The 23632-nt window shown below is 32.3% G+C and overlaps 3 protein-coding genes across 8 annotated transcripts in view; 2 read left to right on the top strand and 1 right to left on the bottom strand.

Moving 5' to 3' along the window:
- The first annotated feature begins 953 nt into the window (after nt 1-953).
- LOC105829121 (nucleolar MIF4G domain-containing protein 1 homolog) lies at nt 954-5686 on the top strand. 2 transcript variants are annotated; one of them, XM_036282587.1, is made up of 9 exons: nt 954-1762; nt 2250-2363; nt 2442-2965; nt 3135-3419; nt 3481-3668; nt 4041-4216; nt 4307-4659; nt 5058-5189; nt 5294-5686. In XM_036282587.1, exons 1-9 carry the CDS (start codon nt 1327-1329, stop codon nt 5582-5584), a joined length of 2499 nt encoding a protein of 832 aa, XP_036138480.1. In that variant the 5' UTR covers nt 954-1326; the 3' UTR covers nt 5585-5686. The 2 variants fall into 2 exon arrangements, with proteins under 2 accessions (XP_036138480.1, XP_012523234.1); XM_012667780.3 differs by having other exon boundaries at nt 955-1762; nt 2250-2965.
- Nucleotides 5687-7930: 2244 nt separating this feature from the next.
- LOC105831617 lies at nt 7931-13024 on the top strand. The gene is made up of 13 exons (XM_036282804.1): nt 7931-8683; nt 8953-9095; nt 9175-9299; nt 9372-9634; nt 9869-9945; nt 10176-10270; nt 10355-10512; nt 10699-11010; nt 11164-11347; nt 11422-11641; nt 12066-12209; nt 12483-12640; nt 12756-13024. Exons 2-13 carry the CDS (start codon nt 8953-8955, stop codon nt 12830-12832), a joined length of 1956 nt encoding a protein of 651 aa, XP_036138697.1. The 5' UTR covers nt 7931-8683; the 3' UTR covers nt 12833-13024.
- A 546-nt stretch (nt 13025-13570) lies between these two features.
- Nucleotides 13571-23632, bottom strand: part of LOC105831619 (Down syndrome cell adhesion molecule-like protein Dscam2) — a 136780-nt gene continuing 126718 nt past the window's right edge. The window contains exons 19-33 of one of the 5 annotated variants that reach the window (XM_012671858.3): nt 23292-23535; nt 23066-23212; nt 22794-22955; nt 22497-22713; nt 21878-21966; nt 21553-21732; nt 21235-21423; nt 20966-21151; nt 20390-20837; nt 19845-20068; nt 19348-19516; nt 19063-19226; nt 18107-18209; nt 17275-17463; nt 13571-16810 (exon numbers count right to left, since the gene is read on the bottom strand). In XM_012671858.3, the coding sequence (XP_012527312.1) occupies nt 16759-16810; nt 17275-17463; nt 18107-18209; nt 19063-19226; nt 19348-19516; nt 19845-20068; nt 20390-20837; nt 20966-21151; nt 21235-21423; nt 21553-21732; nt 21878-21966; nt 22497-22713; nt 22794-22955; nt 23066-23212; nt 23292-23535 (2763 nt within the window). In that variant the 3' untranslated portion in view covers nt 13571-16758. Of the gene's footprint in view, nt 16811-17274; nt 17464-18097; nt 18210-19062; nt 19227-19347; nt 19517-19844; nt 20069-20389; nt 20838-20965; nt 21152-21234; nt 21424-21552; nt 21733-21877; nt 21967-22496; nt 22714-22793; nt 22956-23065; nt 23213-23291; nt 23536-23632 lie in introns of those variants that run through there. The other 4 variants (XM_012671859.3, XM_012671862.3, XM_012671860.3 and 1 more) reach the window with 4 other exon arrangements.

The following is a 23632-nucleotide window of genomic DNA, read 5'->3' as shown; positions in this document are numbered from 1 at the left end:
ATCTGATCTTTTTTCTTTTATCTTCTTGTTTTTAATAAATTGGATAAATAGATTTTTATACACGTATACTGTTAATTTATCTTGATTTTTACATTAAAAATATCTAGAGTTTTAGATAGTTTTCTTATAAAAATGTAATTATAAAAATGTAATACTACTAAACATTAAAACTACTTAAAACTTAAAAACAGTGTTTTTAATATTTAAAATAAGTATTAATTATTGGTTAATATTGTCTAGTATTACATTTTTATAAGGGTTCTATCCTAGGACTAGATTTTACGGATGTTTAAGAGAGAGCGTCCCAGACGCGCACAGATCGAAACTGCACCAATCAGATTGCTGAGTTAGTTAGAGTTAGAATAAATTTATAGAATTTGATTGGTGGTGTCCGTTTCGATCTGTGCGCATCTGGGACTCACTCGTCTAAGAATTTTAAAATTTATGTTTCTTTTTATACAAAATACCAAAAACGTGACAACACTGGCTAGCCATGAGAAAGATTGATGTAAACATATCCTGCTTTACTATAACATCATAATATTATAGTAATAAAAATTTCCTAATTAAACAAATTATTTTTTTAATCAAAGTAATCGGTAACTTTATTTTTTTAAAGAATAATTGTTCTAATTTATTCTAATTTATTGAAAAACTTTACTCAATAGATATCTAATAATATTATCTGTATTTATTTATTTAGAAAGAAAGATAGTCACATGTTTATTTAATAGATGAGTTTACCAAAGTTAAAACAATCCTTAATCTAGCTATAATTTTTCAAACGTTTGAATTGGAAAGTTTTTATGAAAAATTTCACGTACGTAAGTTAAAAAATATGAAGATTTGTAAGAATCTGTATTTCGTATGCGTCGATGTTTAACAATATATTTAACTACATTTATATAATTTAATTTTTCTCACAAAAATAACAATTTTCAATTAAAAAAAAATGGTTCGGACAATATTGTAAAAAATGGAATTTTTATTTCAGAACTTTTGTTTGATAGAATGATAAAACTAAAGGTAAAATACAGGCCTTTAATGCTCTAAAACGTGATACATTTTTTTGAACTTTATAATTCTTATTTTTTAAATTATATATTGTTTATATTATGTATAATGTATCTGGATTACACCTTTCGATGCCTTTCTGCACTTTTCTGTGCTTTCGACACTGACGCATGTGTATGTACAATAAAATTTGAGGTTATGATTATATTAAACCACCGTAATCTCATCATACTTGTTTTTATTAATATATTATATGTACTGTAATATTTATCGTGATATTTTAAGTGTTAATTAAAAACGCTTCTCCGCGAAATGGGACGTATTCGACGTAAAGGAATACTAGATACTAAGAGCAAGATCAAAGGGTCTAAATTAATACAGAAAACACGCAAACAGTTGCGTAAAGAGAAGAGGCAACAAAAAAAAATAAATAAAGCAGCGTATTATGAAAAGAAAAAATTGAAAAATCAATCGGAGACAATATCGAGAAATGACGATGATAGATCGATGAAAGAGAACAGTGATATCAAGCAAGTGTCACCAATAAAAATACAGAAAAAACGACAAAGGCCCAAAGATACGAAGGAAGAAAAAATGCAGAAGAATGTAAAGAAGCAAAGGATGGTACAATTAAAACGAGCCAATCTGGAAGAAGACAAGATGATTAAACAGTTAGAAAAGCAGTTGAAATTAAACAAACGAAAAAGCAAATCTGTTCCAAGGTCTTTTATATCAGATGGATTAGATTGTATCCTTTATAATTTGCTTATGGCTAGACATTTTTTTTATAAAAGTATTAAAATTTTTCTTTTATCTTATATGGAGTTAGAGATGAAAGATCAAGGTTTAAGTGAGAGAAGGGTAATCAAAGAAAATTAGAATGAAAGAAAGAAAAAGATCAAATATCTTAATTTTTTTTTTAATATGCATGCGCATGTACATATGGATATATACAATCTACATTGTTTTCTTTGTATTTATATAAATATATAAGAATAATGTTTAAAATAAAATTTAAAATGGACATTATGTTTGTCATTGTATTACGATATATATGTATGTAAATGTCTTCAAGAAATAATTTTTATATATGTATCAAAATATTCGATTTAATTTTTACATAAGAGTTATTTTTATAAATAATTAGATTGTGTTTTTATATTTTAATTTTTAGATTTTTATATAGAAACAATTGTTTTATTGAATTGTTTATATTATCCTTGACATTTAATTAGATCTTTTGGATTTTTGTGATTCAGAGAATAGAAGTCACATAGTTGAAACTGAAAAGCAATTGTTAGAAACTGGATTTAGTAGAGACTTTGAAGAGGATTTAAATATGGCTATTGGTAAGGATGATATGGAGAATGGAGATGAAAAACATGATGCAGAAGATCACATAAATGATAATGAACTTTCTGAACAAGGTGATAATAAAGATTTTGAACAAGACGATAATGAAGATTCTGAACAAGATGATAATGAAGATTTTGAACAAGATGATAATGAAGATTTTGAACAAGATGATAATGATGATTCTGAACAAGATGATAATGAAGATTCTGAACAAGATTCAGAAAATAAAAGTCTGTTATCTGTTGAAAATTTAATCGAAGATAACGAAGACATTTTTTCAGAAGGGACAAATATGATAAACATAAAATCTAAAAAATATGAACCACATGAGAAAGATGAAACAGTAAACAAAAAGTCAAGTTACAGTAACGTATCAGAGCAATCAGATAATAATGAAGACCTATGGGAAGACATTTATGGTAGGCAGAGAGATAAACAAGGCAACATTGTATCAAAAAAATATGTACCACCTGCAGCACGCATTACAAGTAGTAATATTTCTTCTGATGATGAGAAAGTTCGGAGATTAGAAAAACAGATAAAAGGTATTTTAAATAGATTAGCTGAGCAAAATATGCACACCATTGCAAACCAGGTAATTAGTTTTAGAATAACTTAGTCAAATATAAATAATAATGAGTAATGAATGTAAATATTTATAAATTAAATATCTTAGAAAGAGTATTATATAGAAAGAATGATTACATATATAATGAATATTATTTGTGATTAACACAAATTTGTAATTTGAGTACTTTTTATAGGTAGAAGAAATGTATATGTCAAATAGTCGTAATAATATGAATGTAATATTGTCCAAACTAATGATGGAAAGCATTATTGCACCAATATTAACTCCAGATCGACTTATTTGTGAACATATGATGTTAATCGCTATACTACACGCAAATGTTGGTACAGAAGTTGGCGCGCATTTCTTGCTGGCTATTGTAAAAAGGCTTCACCATATGTTGGAAGAATTTCATAATGTTGAAAATAAGGAATTGGATAATATAATTCTTATGATTTCACATCTCTATAATTTCAAGGTAAAATTAATATCACGTTGCTTTTTTTTATTTTTGAAGAACATATTTCTATTTTTTCTAGGTATACGGTCATCGTCTCTTGTATCAAATATTAGAAAAACTAGCAGCAAAATTTACAGAAAAGGAAATTGAATTAATTTTATTGATCTTAAGGACAGTGGGTTTTCAATTAAGGAAAGACGACCCAATCGCTTTAAGAGAACTTATATTAAATTTGCAGCAAAAGGCAAATAATGCTACTCTAGAAAAGTAAGTCTCATGCGGGGTCTACAATGGCAGCAGGAGTAATGGAGTAGGAGTAAGAAGTAAGAAATATGAAATGAGATTTGCCCATTTCGTTTACTCCCGGTTTTTAATTTTTGGTTCAATTGTTACTCTTACTCCTTACTCCATTACTCCTGCTGCCATTGTAGACTCCGCATCATATTTTTAAATACATATATAGCATAATAGCAATACAGATTTTATCCTAAATTGCTTTTTCTGATTATTACATCTATATTTTTCTATGTATTTTTTTATATTTGTTTTTTATTATATATACTTATTATATATATATATATATATATATATATATATAATAAGTATATATATATATATTTATCGATATAATTTTTGTAGTTCAAGAGTCAAATTTATGTTAGATGTATTACTGGCAATAAAAAATAATAACATGAGCAAAATACCTCAATATGATCCTTCTCAGATAGAACATTTGAAGAAAATTCTAAAGAGCTTTATTCATAAAGGCAGTAATGTTACACAGTTTAATGTATCTTTAGAAGACTTATTAGAAGGTATGAGAAGTATTAAATATTATGCAATTGAAAATTGTTGATATGTTATTCTTAAATAATAAAGTTTTATTTTTGTTTATCTTTTTTCAGCTGACGAAAGAGGAAAATGGTGGATAGTAGGGTCAGCCTGGTCTGGTCTTAAAGATATTGGTAAATTAGAAAAAAATTCGGAAGACAAGAAAAAAACGTACAGTGAAGATATATTGGAATTAGCTCGAAAACAGAGAATGAATACTGATGTCAGAAGAGATATCTTTTGTGTACTTATGACAGCTGAAGATTATTTAGACGCATTTGAAAAACTCCATCATCTTGGTTTGAAAAATCAGCAACAGAGGGAAGTAATTTATGTTATTTTCAATTGTTGCATTCAAGAAAAGAAGTTTAATCCTTATTATGCTGTATTGGCGCAAAAGTTATGTGATTTTGATAGAAAATATCAGGTTTGTAAATATAATTTTATTCATATTGTTACGTCTCTGTGAAGAAGCACTTTTTAAGTAGTCAGCTGTGCTTTGAATTAGCTAAATAAAAAAATCAATACGTCTCTATTGATAGTTTGATACTTAATAAATAGAGAAATCTATAAAAATACATTGCTTTATGCATTGTGCCTATCACTTTATGTGTATTGCAACTGTATTATTCTTCTCTGTAGTATTTTACCGTATTATTTATACATTCAACAAAGTATCATTATTAGAATTGCGTTGTCGCTATTTCTGGTAAAAATGCAAAATTTTGAGTTTATAAATAAAGAATTTGTGTAAAGATTTTATGGTATGCTATATTATGATTTGTTTATGTGTTCTATATGACTAACAGTAATTATATGTTATAGTTAACTATACAATATACATTGTGGGATAAGTTGAAGACATTGGATGATTTAAATACGAAACAGTTAACAAATCTGGCAAAATTTTTGACTTTTCTATTCTTAGGCAAAGGTCTTCCTCTTTCTGTTTTAAAGGTATGTGCCTACATTATCTTATCTATTTTATTTTCTCCTGTAAAACATTTATGCTTTTTATCATTTCATTATTACATTTAATTTTAATTGTTATTTAATTATAGGTGATTCAATTCATGGAATTAGACAAATTAACCATGAGACTTGTACGACAAATCATGCTGGGGATATTATTACACGAGAATGAGGAGACCTGTCTGGAAGTATTTGGAAGAATATCTTTATCTCCAAAATTGCAAACTTTTAGAGAAAGTCTGAGATTATTTATAAATCATTTTCTTGTAAAAAATATTTGTACTGCTGAAAATATGCAAGAACGTAGTGAACTATTAAAGAAACGTGCAGCATGTGTAGATAAACTTTTAAGTACACGAGAGTCAAAACTTATATTTTAATTAATATTATAATTCATTTTTTTATAATGTGTACATACAATATATATTTTATATATTATGTATATATTATATATAAACAACTAGATATAAATATAAAAAGTATATTTGTGTTATTTATACATTTTCTAAATATAATAATTTATACAAATATCTATGAATCCCATAGGTAATGTGCACGACTTTTTGGGTCTCTTCTATGCTACGTCCATGTTTATGTGGTTCTGTTTTATACTATACCCGTAAATTTTACAATTATATGCATTCATATTTTAAATCTGTTTTATGAAAATGTGCATAATCGTGTTCTATAAATGTGCAATACCACATAAACATGATATAAATTCAAATAATTGATTTGATAAAAATTCACTCACCGATTGCTGTTGCTGCTCCTGCTGCTGATGCTGCTGCTGCTACTGCTACATTCCTTTTCCAGTTTTGATTCTGAAAATGTGATAAATATTATTCCTAAACTCAAACACAAAAGCAAGTAAAGAAATGTATCACTTGAAAAAATAGTATATTTACCGAGTCGCTCCATGGATGCCGCTTTCTGCTGACATTATCCTGCTATTCTCGAACCACACATTAATAACGATCGCCCGATACTTTATTCGGCACTCCCGATATTACGGATAATATATCACACGAGTAAAGCGTAAACCGCGCGCGAGAATTTCACTTGGCACGACCGTTACATTTGAAAAAATACGTGAAAGGACGGCTCGTCTGATTGGCGGCGAAAATCAACATGGCACGAAAGTGATGTGACGTCACGTACCTTCGCGGAAACGCAGGCCGAGGAAAGCGGTGAGAAAACCGTTTGGATTAAAATTACACACCGAGATTACACAACGGAGACAAATTCGTTTCGAGAATTTCGTATGCTCGCACAACGACTATATAATAGCACTTCACTTAATTGGCACTCGCGAACATTCTACCGAACGTATCCTCTTCGAGCAAACACTTTCGAACACATACGCAAACACTTTAGGCCGAAGGCAGAAAACGAGACGTAGGTGTCGTAGTCGTAGTCGTAGGGTAAGGCAGAGAAAAACGTAAGTCGTACATGTCGTAGTAAGCCTCGTACCTGCGCACAATGAATTCTGAATGCGAGACACGCACGGAGTCGACGGAGCGTCCGACCGGCGCTGGAGTAGCGTACGTGACTGCTGGCAGGCAGACTCGACGGTACTCGGCGCTAGTCGGCGCCACTCGGCGTTGCTAGGCGACCGACTTGTTGACTCGCCGCGCCTGCGCCGCTGCCGCCATGTTGCTTCGTTGCTCCGCGCTCTCCAGTCACGTACGCCACTCCAGCGCCGGTCGGACGCTCTGTCGACTCCGTGCGTGTCTCTGCGTGTCTCGCGTGTTCAGAATTAAATTGTTCAGTGTTGTGCAGGTACGGTGTGTTGAGAGTGCCGTCGTGCTAGCAAACGATACGCGAGCCATGTGAGATCGTATTCATGTGTAAAGCGCAGCATCGTGCGTTTACTTTTGGTTTAGTTCGAGTAAAGTGTTCGCGTGCGTGTTCGAGCAAAGTGTTTCTCGAAGGAAATATGTAGAATATTGCGAACGCCAGTTAAGTGAAGTGCTACTAGTCGTCGTGCGAGCATACGAAATTCTCGAAACGAATTTTTCTCCGTTCGTTGTATCTCGGCGCGTAATTTTCATTCAAACGGTTTTTCTCGGCCTGCGTTTCCATGAAGTTACGTGACATATCACGCTACTTTCGTGTCATGTTGATTTTCGCCGCCAATCAGACGAGCCGTCTTTTCACGTATTTTTTTCAAGTGTAACGGTTGCGCCAAGTAAAATTATCTCGCGCGCGGTTTACGTTTTACTCGTGTGTGATATATTATCTGTAATATCGGGAGTGCCGAATAAAGTATCGGGCGATCGTTATTAATGTGCGGTTCGAGAATAGCAGGATGATGTCAGCAAAAAACGACATCCATGGATCGAGCGACTCGGTATTAAAATACTATTTTTTGAAGTAATCATAGATTTCTTTATCTGCTTTTGTGTTTAAGTTTGGGAATAATATTTATCACATTTTTAGAATCAAAACCGGAAAAGGAATGTAGCAGTAGCAGCAGCAGTATCAGCAGCAGGAGCAGCGATCTGTGAGTGAATTTTTATCAAATCAATTATTTGAATTTATATCATGTATATGTGGTATTGCACATTTATAGAACACGATTATGCACATTTGCATAAAACAGATTTAAAATATGAATGCATTAAACTGTAAAATTTACGGATATAGCATGAAATAGAACCAAATAAACGTGGATAGCATAGAAGAGACCCAAAAAGTCATACGCGTTACCTACGGGATTCATAGATATTTGACTACATAGTTCAATGTGCACATTTTGTGTACATAGAGGCGCTGATGAATGAAAACACCTACGCTGCGTTCGGAAAGTCGGAACGTCACCCCCGAGTGCTTTCGGGTATCATTCTGTCTGTTTCACATATAACGAACAACAAGGATAGAATTATACCCCAGAGCACTCGGGTGATGTTTCTGAATGCAGCCCTAAAACGACGCGATGACCGCTCTCAGGTTCCTCTCTGGTCAAACAGAGCGAGACAGAGCGCGATGTGTAGTGTGTGTTTGGATACTCCTCACACGTGTGCGCAGTAAAAAGAAAGCAGACGCTATTGCTTGCTGCCATCTTCCTTCTGAGAGCCAAAGTTATTACACATTGAAATGTGTTACCACACATTGGAAAAATGTGTTCACACACGCGAGCTACTTGACCGCCTTGAAGCATTTGAGTGACCAATCAGAACAAAGAATTTTATGAATTGACCAATCATAGAATGTTTCGAAGCGTTGTAACGTCAAGTGGATCCACGAATCCCATCGATGTTCTTCGGCGCGCAATCCATCGATTCAAAAATCTTGAAACGAGAAACACGAACGGTTGAGGTGTGTCGTATTCCGATCGAATTCCACATGAAAAGTGAATTAACTCGAGAAAAAGGGAAGGTGAAGAATAATATCCATCAAGAAAAAGTGCGTCTAAATGAGATATATCCAATAATTATAAAAACTAGGAAATTCTTTAATTCAGCTACTCCAAAAAGGTTTGTCATTTATTGTGTCACGTAATAATGCTCACACAGAGTGCCAAGATAATCGGTTAATATTCAACATTGAATTAAGATAATAATTTTAACCTTTGTTTTTTATTTTTTTTTCTTACTCTTTCGACATGATCTCAGATGGACAGCACGTTTGTCCAAAGTATTGAAGTATTAGACTTCTTAAAAACGGCATATAAAGATATGCTGTCTGAGATGTTTTATTTGCTATTTATAAATCTGTTTTATTAACGAGATTTGTTATTCATCAGATGTTCTATCCAACTGAACTACTTTCTCGTCAACGAAGATACAAATTAGCTCCTTGTTGGTTGGCTGCATTAACTAATGAGAAATCATTTAAGAAACATTATAATTCTAGTGCCATAAAGAAGATAAATGTTATACAAACTTGGTATGTTATTTTATTTTTGTACTTTTAATACTGAATATTTGCAATAAATATTTTTTCATCACTGATACTCTATTAACAGTGAGGAGATTATGCGAATAATACAGTCGTCCAACAGCAGATCAGAGAGATTCACCATGTACCTATCGTCGCATTTAATGTGTGGTGTAACAAAAATTTTATCTTATCAGACTGCATTATATCAAAGTAAGTTTAATTCTGTTTATTAACGGTAATATATCTTAATCTATATCAGTTTGTAATCTCATCACTTTTCAGAGGAAATTTTTGAAATTCAAGAAAAACTGGAATCTAATGCATTATTAAAGAAGAAACAGGATAAAAAACAAAGACCATCTGGTAGAGAGAAAGATGATGAAGGATTCCCTTCGCTGCTTCGTGATGGTGTGACTGCAATTGACGATTTTGAACCTTCTGCAATAGAATTGCCTCTCTCAGGTCCAAATTTGCTCAATGCACAATTGGGAGTGGATTTGCACCTTCTCTCTGATGATAATCTCAGTAATGGACTACAAAGGAATGTAAGTGAAGATTTTGTATGATTTGTAAACATAAGCTTTTGTATAACTTGTAAACATATGCTTATAACTAACAAATTATATTTTTAAAAAACAAAGACAATATACCAAACTATTTTTAAACTTCTATTTTCTACTTCTAGAGTCTGTGATATACCAATCCTTGATTTTCTTAACTTTTGACTCTTTTTTGTTGTAAGCTTTGTTTTCAAATATTGAAATCTTTCTCATTTACAGATGCAAGCTGCTGCAGAGTTGAATTTTGGTTGCTTAAATGACAAGAACCTTGCACTATTCGGATATAATACTATCTTGTTAGTTCCTGATTTTTGTACTTTTTTAAATAATATGATAATTTTTTAATCCTAATTTAATGAAAGTTTTTATAAAATAACGACAGTTTATGAAATTATTCTTGACTTTTTTTTTATTTTGGTATTTATTATCTTTTATTTTGTCATTTTTATTTGTCAATTATTTTATCTCAAAATTAGTTTATAACTTCTTTAATACAAAAAGTGATATGCTATTAATGGTTTTCTAGTGATGGAAATATTGAAAGTTTGATGGAACTATTACAAAATATCGGTAATGAAAAAGACATCTCTGAGAAGATGGCTGATGTAACAATCACAGAGGGTAAGTGTGTGACTAGGGTATTTTAAATATGATATGTATATAGATGTATTGTCATTGTATTAAAATCAATTATTTAATGAACAGAGATTCATCGAGAAAGATCGCAATCTTTGGAAATCCGTAGTCCAGTGATTGTAGATATATCGAAAATAAACGACAAGTCGAAGAAAGAATTATCTATGACTCCACAAAAACGACAGCAACGAGAGATACAAGTTGAAACACCTACAAAGAAAAGACGTGTACGTGTTTATGTTTGAAGTATGATTATCATTAGGACATTTTGTTAATATTTTAACCATAATTAGAAAAGAGACGAGAATCATCATAATACCTAAGAAGTTTGGAGAATTAACATTCTTTTTTTGAAAAATTACATTATTTTTTTCTTTGCTTAATTTTTAATTATAATTTTTTATTTTTCTTAGTTGTCCTTTGAGACTGCACCTTTTCCTCCTGTAGAAGATATGCCAGTACTTTCTCCTCCTGTAGAGGATGTGCCAGTACTACCTCCTCCTGCAGAAGATGTGGCAGCATCAGCTTTTGAATTACCTATCGAAGAAACAAACACATTAGTTCTTCCACAGCAAAAGGAATTGGACATGGAATTGGAACCATTACATTCAAATTATTTTGTGATTAAAAAGCACCCAAAGAAAAGTATAATTATCGATGAAAGAATCACCTTAAGTGACAAAGAGTGCCAGAAATGGCGTCAAAATATAAAAATTTGTTGCAAGGTGGGTTCTGAAATTATATAAACTTTTAAAAAGATGTATATATAATAAACTTATAAAGTTGTGAAAGTAGTCTGAAAAAAAGAGAAATTTTAATCTGAAAGAAATTTTAAAGTTTTTGACTAATTGTAAGTTTATCTTTGTGATTATCTTTAGCAATCAGTTGATAAACCGTTAGTGCGCAAGGTATCAGCGAAAAGGCTTTTAGAACTACCTCTGTGCTTAACTACTCGACATTCCCGATGGAACACTAAATTACATGATCTTTTTGTTAATCACACTATTGGACCGTTTACAAACGATGTATATGAGGATGTCGCGCCTGCTGAATTCATGCAATGTAGGTCTTTTTAAATATTTGTTAAATATTCACATTGATTTATTACTAAATTTTAAATAAATTTATATTTTTAGCACAAGAAGTAATGCGTGTAGAAGAGACAAATAATGAACTAAACCTTCCTACGGAAGATTTGAGTACATTTCCGAAGATAGATACTGCAATTGCTGTCGAACCTATAGACAGTATCATAAGAGAACTCGCGATGACAAATATAGCTCATGAAACTACAGAGGTACCGTTAATGGAAACGGTACCAGACCATACCACGATTACTTTAGGGGAAGATAATAGGTAATAGTCTATTTTACTACAAATTTGGAACTAATAATATATATTACGTAAACTTATTGGAATAAAAATTTAATTAAGACTAAGTTTTTTAATTTTTCAATTTTTCTTCACATTTTTAAATATTTTAAATATTTTGATATTTTATATTTTTGATATTTTAAGGGGATGTTGGAATGATGGTCAAACTTAATCAAGGTCGATAATGTAAAATTATTAGTGCACAGCCTTAACAAATTTTCGTATTTTTTTATAGATTTGGAAAACAATATTAACTTCGATCAAATTTGACCATCACTTTGGTATCCCCTTAAGGTTTTGTTATTATAGGTTATTAGAATAACCCTTATTTTTTTTTAACATTTTATTTCAATATTTATTATAATTTTTTATTTCAATATTTAATTATCAAATGATATTATTTCAGTGCTGTTGAGCATAGACAAGATAAACAAAAAACAACAAATATAAGTAACATTAATGATGAAGAGAGTTTTGAAGATATAGAAATTTTATTAAAAAGACAGCGATGTTCTTCAAAAATGAAAGACACATTAGAACATTCTATCCCGTAAGTTTAAATTTTTCTTTCATGAAGTAAAAAGTTGGATATAACAATACGTTAAGTGTGTACTAAACGATATAAATAAATATTTAGAAAAACATGAAAGTTTTGTTAATTAAAAGTGTGAGAAAAGTAAAAAGAATTATTTCTTTATCGTAACTTAAGAATTGTTACATAGTTTTTTTCTACAAGACTTAACATATTGTTATTTTAAGAGTATCATTTCTAGTTTATCTATTAAAGAATTGTGTAGTATATAATATAATATTTTTTTAACAGCACTAACGAGGATGTACCACCTTCCTTGACCCATCATGAAATATGGGCTTTATTAGAAGTTTTATGGCATGACAAAGAATATGTCAAGTTTAGTGAGCTTATTCCGGAGGACACATATACGAGAGATGATGCTGCTACCGCTTTTAACATACTTCTTGGTAAGTGAGTTGCTTCCGTAATAATTCCTCTTGTTTCACAAAATGTTATCTTTTTCTTATTGTATCAACTTAATATTGCACATTTGTCGTTTTAATAAACTGCTCTCATTCATAGAGTTCCATGCTCAAAAAAAGCTTATTTTGCAACAGGCTGAGTGCTATCGGACTCTATGGATTCGAAAATATTATTAATTTGAATAAATGATATAATCACTGTTATCATTTACTCGAAGCAATTTTTGTAAATTACATTACATGACTGATTGTCATTATAGATATCGATATTAGCTATAATATTTCCATTGTGGAAGTATTTATATTATTTTTAATGACTGGTATACTTTTTTTAATGAATGATATATTTTTTATTTTTACTTATAGAACATTTTTTACATTGTACTTATAGAGAAGTACAATGTAAAATATTAAATTTTTTGTATATTTTTTTAATTGATTGCCATAGTCTTTAGAATTATCATTATTGTTGAAGTACTTTATTTTTAATACTTAATAGCTTGTTGAAATACTTTATTTTTAATGCTCAATGCTTTATTTTAATATTTTAATAGAAGAAGATTAATATGCATTTGACATGCATGTGCATAATTTGTATCATATAATAGTTTGTTACTATTATTTATTTTTATAATTGTAAAGTAGTATTACAAATTGCTATTATTTAATAATATATTTAATAATATAAAACTTTTAATATTTATATGACAAATATATATTCATAAAAATAAATTTATGATATAAAATTCAATATTATTGTAATTCGGCAGTAATGATTTTGTGCTTACTGGGAGATACTTTGTAAAATCTGTTTTTGACATGAGGAGAAAGAGGGAAGGAGAGATAATAAATATAGATTTTAAAAGCTGGCTTGAAAAGACGTAATCTTTTATCGGTTTTAAGAAAACAGCCATGTTGCAGCTCTACCGCATTGTAATTTGCTCTTTTTATTCTTTCGTCTTCGTGAGTGTATACATATTTTTTAGTAGATCGTTTCTTTGGTATACAAATCTCAGAATTTCGTAGAAGTTGTCAAAACGGTCTTTTTTTAGTTAAGTTTTTTTGTCACGTACATAATTTACTTATGCGTTATTTCATATTTGCTTTAAATAACTCGGACAGTCTTAGTTTCACAATTCTGTCTGTGCGATGGATGAAGACATTTACTGATATTCTTTCAAAGTAGCTCGTATCGCATTTATTCCAACTGTTTAACCGGCAGTTTTGCGATTGCAATAAAATGAAACATACACACACACATCTCTTGTAATATTATTTCGCCTTGTGCTTGCTCTAACTATTTCAACGTCTCTCGTTTCTGTCGAAAAGCAGGTGAATCGTAAAGAATTGACAATCCTTAAACTATATAAATTTTGGAAACTAAGACACTCCAATATTACAAAATGAATTTGTACCGATTCTTCTCGATTCATCCGTCTTTCGTAGGATAACATTATGATATCAATTGCGATATATTAACGCATAAACTCTCGTCTTGCGAGATAAGCGCGAATTTCGCACGCGTTAATCTCGAGAAATCATCTCTTTCGATCATCTCATATTTATATACATATAACTTCTACGTGGTAACTCGTTATAAAGTAACAAGAGACATACGTCATAAATTTTCTTGAGATTCTTACGAGACTTAGGCCGGTATTCATATAGTAGATTCTTATATTTAAGATTGTTTTAAGTATCTTCTTAAGATATCATAAATAATTGCAGATTATGTTAAGACATTACTTAAAACGGTCTTGAAATAAGAACCGACTATGTGTGTGAATACCGGCCTTAGTTCCAACTGTCTTAAAAACAATCGCGAGAATAATTCTAAGCAAGTCTTTGCCTCTCTTTTATTAACTCTTTAACGGCCGACTTTTTTTCGCATTGGTTTTATATATTCGACACATGATTGATCGAAATTAGTAGGTATTTATTTTGTAAAACAAAATTATTTAGAATTTTCCAAACCTTATAAATCCTTAGATGGGAAAACCATCCTTGATGCAAAAAATGTAATCTTATTTCTCGTTTTATTATTACACTCTGAGTTGAAATTAGTATTTCGGAACATATGTTTTTATAAACTCACTGACTATTGCACTGACTATTCTGTTCGTAAACTGTTCCAATATTATAAAGGACATCTCCGCGCTTGAAAGATGAAGAGACTCACAAAAAAGCTTCGACTTATTACATAAATTTTTGATTTCAAATCCTACAGTTTTTTAAAAAATTGTTAAAACTAAAAGTAAATTGAATTCACTGTATGCGTTTCTAATACTAAAATCTATTTTTAGATTTGAGTATACTCTGAGAGTGGTTTTTGGCTTGTTATTATCGTTATAGGAAGTTTTTGAAGATTTTTTTTGCTTTTATTTCTAATGCTATTTTAAAACATATACTAAAAATTAAAACGTTGAAATACGAAAAAAACCTTATCCTCATTTTTCATTTTTAAACCATTTTTGCACAATTTGACATGCTGCCTGCATATTCGAAAGGGTGCAACCTTCATACTCGTTAAAAATTTATTGCATAGTTCCTTTTTAAAATAAGACGAGGATAGTATCGATAAGTTCATTTTTGTGGAAGTTATGATTTTTCAAAGAAGGTGGTACATATATACTAGCCGTTAAAGGGTTAAAGTAAAGGGAAAAAGAAGAACGTGTCGCGCGGTTCTGTTTACTTTTTTTTTACGTGATCGTCATGTAGTGTCGCTCGATTGGAACGTTTAATCGTTTATTCTTCTTGGCAGATATCAATGTAAGCGTACTCGGTTAACGATCAGTCTCACGTTATGGGAAAGATGTTCCAAAAGAAATTTAATCTCCGGTGAGAGAAGTTACAGTTTATCTCGATATCGCTACACGATTCTTGATCTGGTCTCTCTCTGCGGACACACGACTCTACCACTCTCTGTGCATTCTGGTATTTTTATAATCGTTAGCGTATTTTACGATCACATCGATAAGTGTTGTTTTCTCAAAGAGCAGTTATTTACATAGTTAAGGCGCTAGACGCTTCTTCTTATTCAAATAATCGATTTGTAAATACTATTCGTTATAGCGCACAATTACGTTCAATTAGGACAGAAAAAAGGGCACACGTAAGCCTCTCTCTTTATCTTCCTAATTCTCCGTTTTTTTTTGTTTTTTTTTACGACGTTCTTAATACTATACATTTCTAATAAAGTTGGCACTATTCGAGAAATCATTTACACATGAGAAAATTTCGCAATTAAATTGTATGGAATCGAATCGAACTTTTGCATATTTCAAACCGAGAGGAATTTGGAACCAATTTTTGATTGTCAAAATTGAATTCCATTTTATTTTGAATAAACGCTTGCCATTAGCTTCGAATTAATTGACCTATTTCTTACAGGGATAACATACAATGTTTTACGGTCGTGTTTAAAAATTTTTTTAAAACGCAATGTTTACAATATCGGTCATTCCTAGGGAATACAATCATGGAATAGCTCGTCAATAAGTAGATCGTACTAGTGAAGAAGAGGTACTCGCATGGAAGTTGGCGTTCACCCTGTATATCGATAATTGGTCGTCGCGAAAGTAATGGATCGGTCAGTCAGACTTTTTATTTTTTTAATCACGTTCCACACGATAAGATAGTGTAATCGTAATTCGGTGATAGAAAGAATAAATGTTATCAAAAAATGTACAATTAATCTTCTAATTATTCCATTACTTCTTGATTGCTTAATTGCATACATCGCCGATAAGATTTGGTGTTTTTTTTGCTCTCGAAAGACGGCGTTATTGTATATCGCACGTGGCACATACAGGGTTGTATACGAAGGCCATATGTTTTGTGTATAATAACGGCAGTATTTGGCGCAACGCAGAGAATCAATTACTGAGACGTCTCTTCGACGCAAATGGCCCTGAGGGTCTCTTCTAAATCACTGATCCACATCTCCAATCGAAATTATAAATTGTCCCTTACATTCTTTCTCTCACGTTAAAAATTTTCTTTTCCAACGACGGATGGGTTTTAAGAAGAGATGACTGATCATCTCTTTTTAAATAACGTTAAATCGTCCGGCGAAGATACCAAATCGAACCAGCGAATCTCGATCATACGTGTATAGTGAATTCTTGTCTCTCTTGTTCCTTTCTTTGCTGATATCTGCAACAGATCACACGATCCTTAAAAGTATTTAATTTGGTTCTCTTTTTTTTCTTATTAATTTTCAAATATCCCACATTCTGAAGTTGAAAGCGATTATGTGATATTAATTTTTTGCTCGATGATATTTTAAATTCATTTAGAGAATGTTTTATTCCTCGTCTTGAATATTTGATATTAATTACCTCAAGCAGATGCTTTATATTAATTAAATATTAAATAAATTATAATCTACTTGATATTACCAGTATTATATGAAAAAATATTATATTACTGATACTATATGAAAAGTATCAGTATCCAAAGCGTTATTCTTCCTTTAGATTCTATCGTATGGTGATATAATCGTCAAGACATCCCATATACAAACAAATAAATTTCTAGGGAATAAACCGATAATAGTAAATTGATCTCGGTTGCTTGGCACTCGGCATGCCTGTTTACGGAGATTTTTGTGACGATACCTAGCGAGCATAGATTCGACGGCCTCGATCGGAAGTCTGCCCAAACTGCCGCCGTGACGGGTCCCGGCTGATAAACCTTGCCATTCGCGATCGCGTTCGCGATCGCGATCACGGTCGCACTCCACGTCGCTCAATTCGCGGCTGTCACTGAACCCGCTTGGCGGCAATAGCGTCATATCCTCCACCGAACTGTCAAATAGATCAGCGGCTACATTTATCGAGTCAAATGGAATATTACTTCTTTAAAGCTTGCGACACCGTCGCCTGAATTAAAAATAAAACTGATGACACGCAGCTTTAATTCAATCTAATTTCAATTAGGATAACGTTTCATGATGATAATTAATTTAATCTCATTACTAATAATCTCTTTGTTATCTGGATTAAATATATAATAAGATATTATACATATGTTAAATTATATATTTTTAATACGTGCAAGAAAAATTTTTTTATTGTTCATGTGATTTAGTTAAATTTTCTGAAAGTGCGATATTCCTATGTTTAATAATGAATGTTGGAACATCCTTAGTAAATACTATTAGGTATCCTTTATTATATAAAATATGAGGATCTAGAATGAAACGCAATGACGTGGAATCTTATATAACAAACACTATCAGGTAAAGGGTATTTTTGGAATATGTGTCCTCTGTAGTAATAATTATAAAATAAATATGAGTTACAAATGTTTGTGACTCAAGGAAGATTTCTAATTGCTAAATGACTCGCGTCATTGCGCTTCTTTCTCGCGTCGATGTGAAAACGATGAGAGGCCGATATCGAATAGTCAAGACTGAGTGCTATGTGGAAACAAACAAACCTTGGCTACCTGCGAGTAGACCGGCTCGGCTGTCGGCTTCGTCGTCTCGCGAGTGAGGGCGAGCCTTCGTTGTTAGATTCCGTACTTGATTCAACACCTCGCGAAAATACATCTGCAAAAAATCACACGTTACACACGTAGGTTTATTCGTATTTCTTCAATATCGTATTTCCTCGATAAATTACACTAGTTTACAAAAAAACTTTTAATTATATTAAACTAAATAAGGTATTTCTTATAGATTTTTGGATGCTGAAAACAATTTTGCTAAAAATAAATAGCAAATTTTACAGCTATAATGAAATTAGATATTTACAAATTGTAGTTTGTAATTCGATACACATATACAGTAAATTAATACATAATGTAACAGGGGCTAAATATATGTGTGGGTGTGTACTAATATAATTATACATGTACTATACATGTAATATAATTATACATGTAATATAATTATACATACATGTTTAGAGGAATTTATCACGATAAATTACACTGTATATGTGTTGTGATAGCCACAAATTAAAAACTACAAGTACTATATATCATTTTGTTATTATAAGCAGAAACTTTGATATCTTAGCAAAATTCTTTAATTTAAATTCTTCATGACATGACTAAAAAGTAAAATGTCAAAATAAAAAGAAGCTTCTTATAAGGGACAGATAATACGTGACTTCTAATTAGAATTTCTACATAATATATTAATCTATTTTACAAAAAAAATATAATGGTGCAGAAAAGTCATTTTTTATACATTAGTTATTTTGGAAACCTGACATGCTGGTGAATTTTGATATCGGATAATGAATTTGGATTTGTAATATTGTTTTTCAGCATTCAAAAATCTATAAGAAGTATCTTGTTTGCTTAAAAATAATTTTTGTAAACTAGTGTTATTTTCTACGCTTTTCTTTTATTTCGACCTATAATATTGTATGAGAGAATAAATACATAATTAATACCTCTACAAGGCTTTACTGGCACTCTATAACTAGGCCCGGCGCATTCGCCACAAGGGCTTCCGGACGTGTCGCTCCCGGAGCCTTGTCGGCTCGATCGCAACTTGCTCTCAGCTTCCGCGATGCTCGGAAAGTAGCGTTGCTTGTGCCACCTTGGTGTTTTCGACCTGCGTGTCAAAGAACACCAGAAAGAGGAAGAGAAAAGGAGGGAAACGAAGGCGCAAACGCGAAACGGATCGGTTTCGCGAACAGTCAGAAATTAAGAAGCGAACGGATGAAGCCAGTTACCTTTCGAACTCAACGCTGGATCTCTCGTAATCGATAGTGTTGATGTCTTCGTTTTCCAAATGACCAAAGGTCTTGAACTGCATCGTGTAATCGAGTGTCGCAGTCGTGACCGAACGGTTCTCTCTTCCGGGAACGCTAAACGTGGCATACGGACTTATCTCGTACATTTCTGCAAAGGTAACAGAGTATTCGTGAAATTGCATTTATGTTATTATAATTATTATACAAATAATTTATTGCTTTACATAGAAATGGTTTTGTTAAAGTATTTAAAAATTTAGCTGGATACAGATCTGAAAATAATTTTGTTGGTTCATTAAAAAATTATGTAGGACGCTCGAGTTGATCGAGTTAGAATGTTAAGATTTTTTTGCAGCATTTTTCATGCTTGAAAAACATCTTTTATAATTATTTTTATTGTCCAGCAAAATTATTTTCAGATCTGCATTCAGCTAAATTTTTAGATACTTCAGTAAAAATTGTATACAAATACATACCAGATCCATGATCGGCGGATTTGTGGTTTTCTTGTTTCACGGGCGAGCTAGTATAAACTTGATGATTACGTCTGTTGTCTCGTTCAGCTGTCGATTTGAGTTGTACGGTCGACATACAACTAGATAAATGATGATGCTGTTGCTGGTGCTGTTGTTGAACTATTCCTAATCCAGCTTGTTGTTGCTGTTGTTGTCCCGGTAATATTTCGCCTAGATAGTTTGCTCTATCGAGAAATAACATTAAAACAGCAATTAATGAAAGTCTGACAAGTAATAAAGTTGATACAATTTGTTACATAATTTAATAATATTTTACAACAAATATTTCGTGATATTCATATCACGGTTATTTGTATCTAGTGCTTTTTTATGTATAAATATAAAGATGCAAATGCTATATATTCTAGGATTTGATAATTAAATAATTACAAGATAAATAATAAGCTTAAAAACGTTAGTTTAGTTAAGAAATATATTAACTTCGATTGAGAAATAAGTGAAGTGAAGTGAAAGAGTTTTGAGAGCTCAGAAGTCTTATGTCTTACCTGCCGCTGCGTTTAAGCATAACGTATCCCAGGATTACCGCGGACACGACCAAAACGATTGCGCAAATGAGCGGTACGATGACATACAGAACTTTGTGATTAGGCACAGTCTTTTTTATATCATCCTCCATTATCAGATCGTTGGGCGGACCAATACTGACCCCGCTTAACGTGGTCGTGGCAAACTCCATTTGCGTCTGAGTCGAACCAGCGTCGTTGTGGGCCGTTAAACGTAGACTATACCACGATGCTGTTTTCAAATCACGAATTACGACGTTATCGGTCGCTCTACTGGCCACCAAAATCCACGGTTCTGTATTGATTCGCCTGCGATACTCGACGGTGTAATATTGAATGGGGCATCCTCCGTTAGGCCAAGACAATAAATTTAACTTCACCGACGTGCCATTTGCCGAAATAATATCTCTTTCCTTAGGCAAGAGAGGCGCTAAAATGTGAAAAAAAGTTTAATAACCGTCGCTTTAACAAACAATTTGTATTATTCAACACTTTAACTCAATTCTAAGTCATATTGATCCTAGTTTATCTTAATTGTTTCCGGGATATCTAATTTACCGGTGCCCTTCGTTGTTGCGCTGATTAACGGACTCGGATCACCGGTGTCGACGCGATTATGTGCTGTTAAATGCGCTAAATAAGAAGAACCACATTTTAACCCAGAGAGCACGAACTCTGTCTGCTCCGGAGACAAGGCAATTTCTTCCCATCCACCTTGATCCCTCTTGTAACTTAATACATATCCTAGAATAGAGAGAAGAGAAAGTTAGTTTATTAAAAATTATATATGTGTGTGACATGAGACCATTGGTTTGTTTCCTGGATACCTTGTATCGTAGCACCGCCGTTGTCAGGATGATTCCAACGGAACCTGATACTGTTGGTTGTTGTATATTGCAATTCTAACGACGGTGCTCTAGGTGGCATCACTACGACTAGTGAATAAGTGATAGAATCGTCGCCGAATAAGTTGCTAGCTGAACAAGTGTAGTTTCCTGCGACCGATTGCTCCAATCCTGAAAAATAAATTAGAAAACTTATAATATGTATAGTAATTTATAGATCTTTAAATTTTGCATTCGAGTGTCCGAACTAGATATAATGATTCAAAATCGTAGAAATAAATTAAAAGATCCGATACCTACCGCGTATATTAAGATGCCCGTCAGGTGTTAGTTCATAATGCCTACCGGTGGTAATTTGACTGTTTCTGTATGTCCAAATAGGTCGTGGCGTGGGATTGCCAACCACCAAACACGACAGCATAACCGACGATTTTACAGCTCTTTTTAATACTTGCGAGAACGATGCCACTCTAGCGGGAGCTACGGAATGAATTCTATGCTCTTATAATTATACGGCAAAAAGTTTAGCGAGAATAGGAAGTATAAGACGTGCAATAAATAAGTTAACAATTTTAATTTTGAAATCTTGTGTTCTCTCAGATTTTCGAGTATGATTCATAAGTACCCCTGGTATTCGTTGTTTGCGTAACTATGGTGGTTCGTTCTCCTTCTCCAAGGCCAGTTGTTGCCGACACCCAGAATTCGTACAGTTGTCTATGAGATTAGGAATCGGTATGCATTAGAAAAAAATACAATTATTGTAATACGACATAATATCCGTGTTCACATGGAAAGAACGATTTTACTGCAGTGTCTAAGAATTTAGCTAGATACAGAAAATAATTGTATACTTGAGGCTATAATAATATTGTATATTCTCAAAATAATCTTAAACAAAGTTACATTTAAAGTATTGATTGGGTATTTTTAAAAACGTTCTAAAATAATATTGTATAAACATTTTAAAAACATCATCTCCAAGTCATGGAAACAAAAAGTTCGTTAGTATTGATTTTGTATACAACGTTAAATGCAACTTATTTGAAAACGTTACATGTAATTGAATATTGTTGTAAAAACATAGTTATAATTTTATGCTTAGTGGGATTATGTAGAACGAATGATAATATTGCAGAAAGTTTCGACAGTGATTAACTTAAACGTCTAATATAATTTTCTTAATATAGCTCAACATAATTATTTTCCGATTTATATTTCTCAGCAAAATTGTTCTTTCTGTATACCTTTCTACTAAATCTCGTAATTCCATCGTAAGCGTATCTGTGGGCGATAATGGCGGTTCGTGCATCGTATGCGCATTATGATTTTTAGAGCCAGCTTCTCTACTGTACACAGTATACTTTGAGACATTTCCATTGGGTTGCAATGGTGGTAACCAGGAAACCAATATACTTTCCGCCGTTAACGCCAATGCTTTAATGCCAGCCGGCGGACCCGGAACTGCAAAAAAATGGATTATTTATTTTACATCTTTAAAAAACAATTCTTATCTATTAAAATTATTGAATTAAACTTCTTACCATCCTCTTCCGTCATGCAGAAGATTGGTGGACTCAGTGCTCCATCACCCGCGCCTGTGTAAGCTAATACTTTGATGGAGTAATTCGTATATTTGTACAATGTGTGTAAATAAGTGTCCATGCTTGAAGTTCTTTTAACTTCGCCGACCGTTGATATGTCCACTGTGACAAGAAAAAGAAAATGTAATGTTTAATAATATTTTTATAAAATATAAGTAAGGCGTTATAGTCAATATTTTTGTTCACAAAAGTTACGATAGCGAGTAACTCACTGTTATCAGTAGGGACCGGCCTGTAATAGACTTTATATCCTTGAATAATTCCGCCGTGCTGATGAGGCGGAGGCGGACTCCAAGATACTTTGACGCTTTGGGAAGACAATGGTACGCACGTCACCTGAGTCGGTGGCGTTTCCGGTACTATGAAGTAAATGTGAAAGAAAGATTTAAATATGTCTTGTTATTGTTGTTTATAGAGATCTTCTCGTTCTTACTATACCTCCTTCTTGAGTAGTGCCCACGATCGGGGCACTAGCTGGTCCGCTGGCTATGCTATTGAAGGCTCTGATCGAAATGTCGTATTTCGTAAATTTTCTTAAACCGGTTAGCTGTACCTTTGTCGTCGCCCAACCATTTACGGTTAAGCTTTTACTTTGATTAACACCCGAAGTCGACGACGAATGTTCGGACCATGTCACTATGTATCCTAGCAGATCCCCGTTGCACGATTCTTTTGGAGGTGGCTAAAGAAACAAATGTGTCTCAATGTCGTTTCAAATTTCTTCTCGATTTTTTAGCATTGATCTATTTCAGGAATATTAATCTTAAAATTGTCACACC

Source organism: Monomorium pharaonis, chromosome 2 (genome assembly GCF_013373865.1).
Source record: "Monomorium pharaonis isolate MP-MQ-018 chromosome 2, ASM1337386v2, whole genome shotgun sequence".
In the NCBI taxonomy this organism is placed as follows: Eukaryota; Metazoa; Arthropoda; class Insecta; order Hymenoptera; family Formicidae; genus Monomorium; species Monomorium pharaonis.
This window is presented reverse-complemented; position numbering and strand designations above follow the sequence as displayed.

Bases quoted from the DNA above. Each gene is read 5' to 3' on its own strand.
- LOC105829121 (XM_012667780.3), top strand. From the start codon at position 1,327: ATGGGACGTATTCGACGTAAAGGAATACTAGATACTAAGAGCAAGATC. The intron at 3,669-4,040 runs GTAAGTCTCATG...TAATTTTTGTAG, and splicing joins AATAATGCTACTCTAGAAAA to TTCAAGAGTCAAATTTATGT. The intron at 5,190-5,293 runs GTATGTGCCTAC...ATTTAATTATAG, and splicing joins TTCCTCTTTCTGTTTTAAAG to GTGATTCAATTCATGGAATT.
- LOC105831617 (XM_036282804.1), top strand. From the start codon at position 8,953: ATGTTCTATCCAACTGAACTACTTTCTCGTCAACGAAGATACAAATTA. The intron at 9,300-9,371 runs GTAAGTTTAATT...ATCACTTTTCAG, and splicing joins TCAGACTGCATTATATCAAA to AGGAAATTTTTGAAATTCAA. The intron at 10,513-10,698 runs GTACGTGTTTAT...TATTTTTCTTAG, and splicing joins CACCTACAAAGAAAAGACGT to TTGTCCTTTGAGACTGCACC.